The sequence below is a fragment of the Acomys russatus genome, chromosome 29 (assembly GCF_903995435.1).
Source record: "Acomys russatus chromosome 29, mAcoRus1.1, whole genome shotgun sequence".
NCBI lineage: Eukaryota > Metazoa > Chordata > Mammalia > Rodentia > Muridae > Acomys > Acomys russatus.
The window spans coordinates 5167614-5171277 of NC_067165.1; the positions used below are offsets into that span (position 1 = coordinate 5167614).

Consider the following 3664-nt stretch of genomic DNA (forward strand, 5'->3'; position numbering starts at 1 on the left):
CCACTCCTTCTGAGGGGTGGAGCCAGAACACCCGGCGGCTTTCCGATTGGCGAGAAACAGGAAAGGCGGAGCTTAGGCCGAGCCGGCGCAGGCGCACTGGTTTCGCGTGACGGACGAGCGGGCGGCTGCTGGTGAGCGTAGGTGGCCGCTGCACGTGAGGGGCGGTCTGGGAGGGCCCCGCGAATCTAGGGACAGTTTCTGGGCGCGCGCACCCAAGATCTGGTGTCCACTATCTCGCGTGCACCTTGTCTGTCACAACTACAGGCGGTGGATAAGTCGTGTCCGTGGTCGCAGCCCACGTCCTCTAATCCCCCGCTGTATTTGCAGGCAACATTTCCGCCCTGCTAATCCCGCACCGAGTTCCAAGAAGGGCCTCATTTTGGAACTTCCCCGGGGATGACCTGGTGGTTCACCCGCCTTCATGTTTTGAAGAGGGATGAAAGCCAAGACCGTTTAGAGCAGAGTGTGAGGTTTCATTGCGGTTTTATGCAGCGCTGTCGGTGGTGGAAATTAGGTGGGATTTGGAGGCGAATTCTGCATTCCTCAGAACGATCCTGTGCTCTTTGCTGTCACCTTACACAAATTGACTTACTCATATCAGAGCCTAGGAATGGGCATCATAATAGCCAAAACCCTTTATGGTACTGGGCACTTGTAAGGGCTTTGAGTACAGCTTTCCTGATTGGATCGTGTGTGCCTGGAACAGGGAACGGAGAGGGAGGGCATCTCACAGGTGGGATCTGCGGCACACTCCCAAGGCAGCAGGAGACTGCCACTGCTGACGCTGGTGGTTTGAAAAGTTGGAAGTGGAAAGCAAGGAAGCAACCTGGTTGTTTTAACGGGCTTAGCCAAAGATGATGGTGACCTGGACTGAGGTGCCGGCTGCTGAGGTGGGGACCAGGGGGATCGACAGGGCCAGAGGACTGAAGAATGAATGCTACAGTAACAAGGGGCACAGTAGGTGAGGACGGGTTTCTCCTTTAGCTGGAAGGTTCTGCTGCTGCCTTGCAGGGTGATACTCAGATCTGCAGGGGCACCATTGTCTGCAGAGATAATGGTTCACCAAGTTTCAAATAGCTGTGTACTGTGTTCTCCAAAGACAGTGGAGTCTGTAAGTCTGAAGTTAATAGACAGTTTGGACAGTGAAGATGCAGACTGGCCAGGAATGTGCTGTGAGAAGGGCAGTTAAAACAATACTGACTTTTTGTTTGTTTGTTTAAGGCAGAGTTTCATTTCCTTGGATGGCCTGGAACTCCAATGTGCAAACCTATCTGGCCTTGAATTTGTAATCCTTCTATCTCTGGCTCCCAAGTGCCGGGATTACAGCGTGTGCCACAATGCATGCGAAACAAACAAACAAAAAGCCTGTCCTCAGCTGTTGGCTGTGAGATTACAATTGATTTGTTTCAGGATCTTTTCCCAGTGTCCTAAAATAGTAACAATAACATCTACCAAGCACATAGTTGTGCCAAAAACTGTTGTAAGACTCTTCCCTACTTTTAAAAAATGCCCACAGTAAACGTACCGAGCAAATCTGGTGGTAATTTTATTTCACGATGACACTTTAGCACACAGGAGTAGAGGCAAATGTGCAAGGTTGCAGAAAGTGGCTAGCGGCCTTATCTAGAGACTGTGCATGCACACAGTAGGCTCTTAAAATTTTCATAGTCAGAAGAATGTGGATTCCTTGTGTTGGGTTTTTTGTTTTGTTTTGTTTTGTTTTTGAGAAAAGGTCCTAGAACTATGTACCTGGCTAGCCTCAAACTCACAGAGATCTGCCTCTCTCTGCCTCCCAAGTGCTGGGATTACAGGCATGTGCCACAGTACCCAGATGGATTTTATTTTTAAGAGAAGCGGTGCTATGATCTGTTGGGCTATTACACTCGGAAGGAGCCACATCTTGTAGCCCAGTTAACTGTCATCTGTCATCTCCACATGACTCATTTCTCTCCAGGTCCCAGGGTGTCATGGAAGGGCTGCTGACAGGATGCAGAACACTGTCTGCCTTAGCTGCCTGCAGCCGCCAGCACTTCAGGTACGTTATCCACAAGTGTCACCACTGTGCGGCAGGGAGAGGGCAGCGCTTGGTGTTGTCCCGCATGTTCCAGCTGCAGAACCTTCGGGAGGACCAGGTGCTTTCTCTAGAGGGCAAAGCTAGCGACTTGACCTGTAAGAGTCAGCGACTGATGCTGCAAGTGGGCCTGATCCTCCCAGCAAGCCCCGGCTGTTACCACCTCATGCCGTACACAGTCCGTGCCATGGAGAAGCTTGTGCGGGTGATAGACCAGGAGATGCAGGCCATCGGGGGGCAGAAGATCAACATGCCCACCCTGAGCCCAGCTGAGCTGTGGCGAGCCACCAGCCGCTGGGACCTGATGGGCAAGGAGCTGCTGAGACTGAGAGACAGGCATGGCAAAGAGTACTGCTTGGGACCAACTCATGAGGAAGCAGTGACAGCCCTGGTCGCCTCCCAGAAGACACTGTCCTACAAGCAGCTTCCCTTACGGCTGTACCAGGTTACGAGAAAGTTCCGGGATGAGCCTAGGCCCCGTTTCGGTCTCCTCCGTGGCCGGGAATTTTATATGAAGGACATGTACACCTTTGACCCCTCCTCTGAGGCGGCTCAGGAGACCTATGGGCTGGTGTGTGATGCCTACTGTAGGCTGTTTGACAGGCTGGGGTTGCGATGGATGAAGGCCAGGGCAGATGTGGGCAGCATCGGGGGCACACTGTCCCACGAATTCCAGCTACCAGTGGACATTGGAGAAGACCGGCTTGTCATCTGCCCCAGCTGCCACTTCGCAGCCAACACAGAGCTACTAGACTTGTCACAAAAACTCTGCCCTGATTGCCAGGGTCCACTGACAGAAACCAAAGGCATCGAGGTGGGGCACACGTTCTACCTCGGTACTAAATACTCCTCCATTTTCAACGCCCAGTTTATCAATGCCCACGGGGAACCTTCACTGGCCGAAATGGGATGCTATGGCCTGGGAGTCACTCGGATCCTGGCTGCTGCCATTGAAGCTCTTTCTACGGAAGACTGCATCCGCTGGCCCAGCCTCCTGGCTCCTTACCAAGTCTGCCTCATCCCTCCAAAGAAGGGCAGTAAGGATGCAGCAGCCACGGAGATGGCGGAACACTTGTACGATGACATCACAGGGGCAGTGGCTCAGCTCCGAGGGGAGGTCCTGCTGGACGACAGGACCCACCTGACCATCGGAAACAGACTGAAAGACGCCGACAAGCTAGGCTATCCCTTTGTGATCATTGCCGGCAGGAGAGCCCTGGAGGACCCTGCACACTTTGAGGTTTGGTGCCAGAACACTGGGGAGGTGGTCTTCCTCACCAAAGAGGGAGTCCTGGAACTACTGGCTGCTGTGCGTGTTGTCTGAGGGCCCAACCACACGTGTCCCCAGGCTTGGTGTCCACTGTAACACAGTAGTTCCCTCCACTTCTCTCTTGGGTAGTCTCTCCAGAAATGGCTGCTCATGGAAGATGAGACCGCGTTAGGGAACTCACGCACGTACTCCTCCCTTGTGATGGATTGTATTCTGTCTTAACTTGATCCTCCTCTGGGCTTCTCATGGTATTAGATGCCGTTCCCTTTAACGTGTAAACATTTCTGTTAGGAGACCGAAAGGTGAGGAAGAGGCTTAGGCCA

General features: G+C 52.9%; 1 protein-coding gene across 1 annotated transcript; it reads left to right on the forward strand.

Annotated features, from left to right (window-relative positions):
- Positions 1 to 318: 318 nt before the first annotated feature.
- Pars2 (prolyl-tRNA synthetase 2, mitochondrial) lies at positions 319 to 3434 on the forward strand. The gene is made up of 2 exons (XM_051171739.1): positions 319 to 465; positions 1955 to 3434. The coding sequence occupies exon 2, from the start codon at positions 1968 to 1970 to the stop codon at positions 3393 to 3395; it is 1428 nt and encodes a 475-aa protein (XP_051027696.1). The 5' UTR covers positions 319 to 465; positions 1955 to 1967; the 3' UTR covers positions 3396 to 3434.
- The last annotated feature ends 230 nt before the right edge of the window (positions 3435 to 3664 follow it).

Bases quoted from the DNA above. Each gene is read 5' to 3' on its own strand.
- Pars2 (XM_051171739.1), top strand. From the start codon at position 1,968: ATGGAAGGGCTGCTGACAGGATGCAGAACACTGTCTGCCTTAGCTGCC.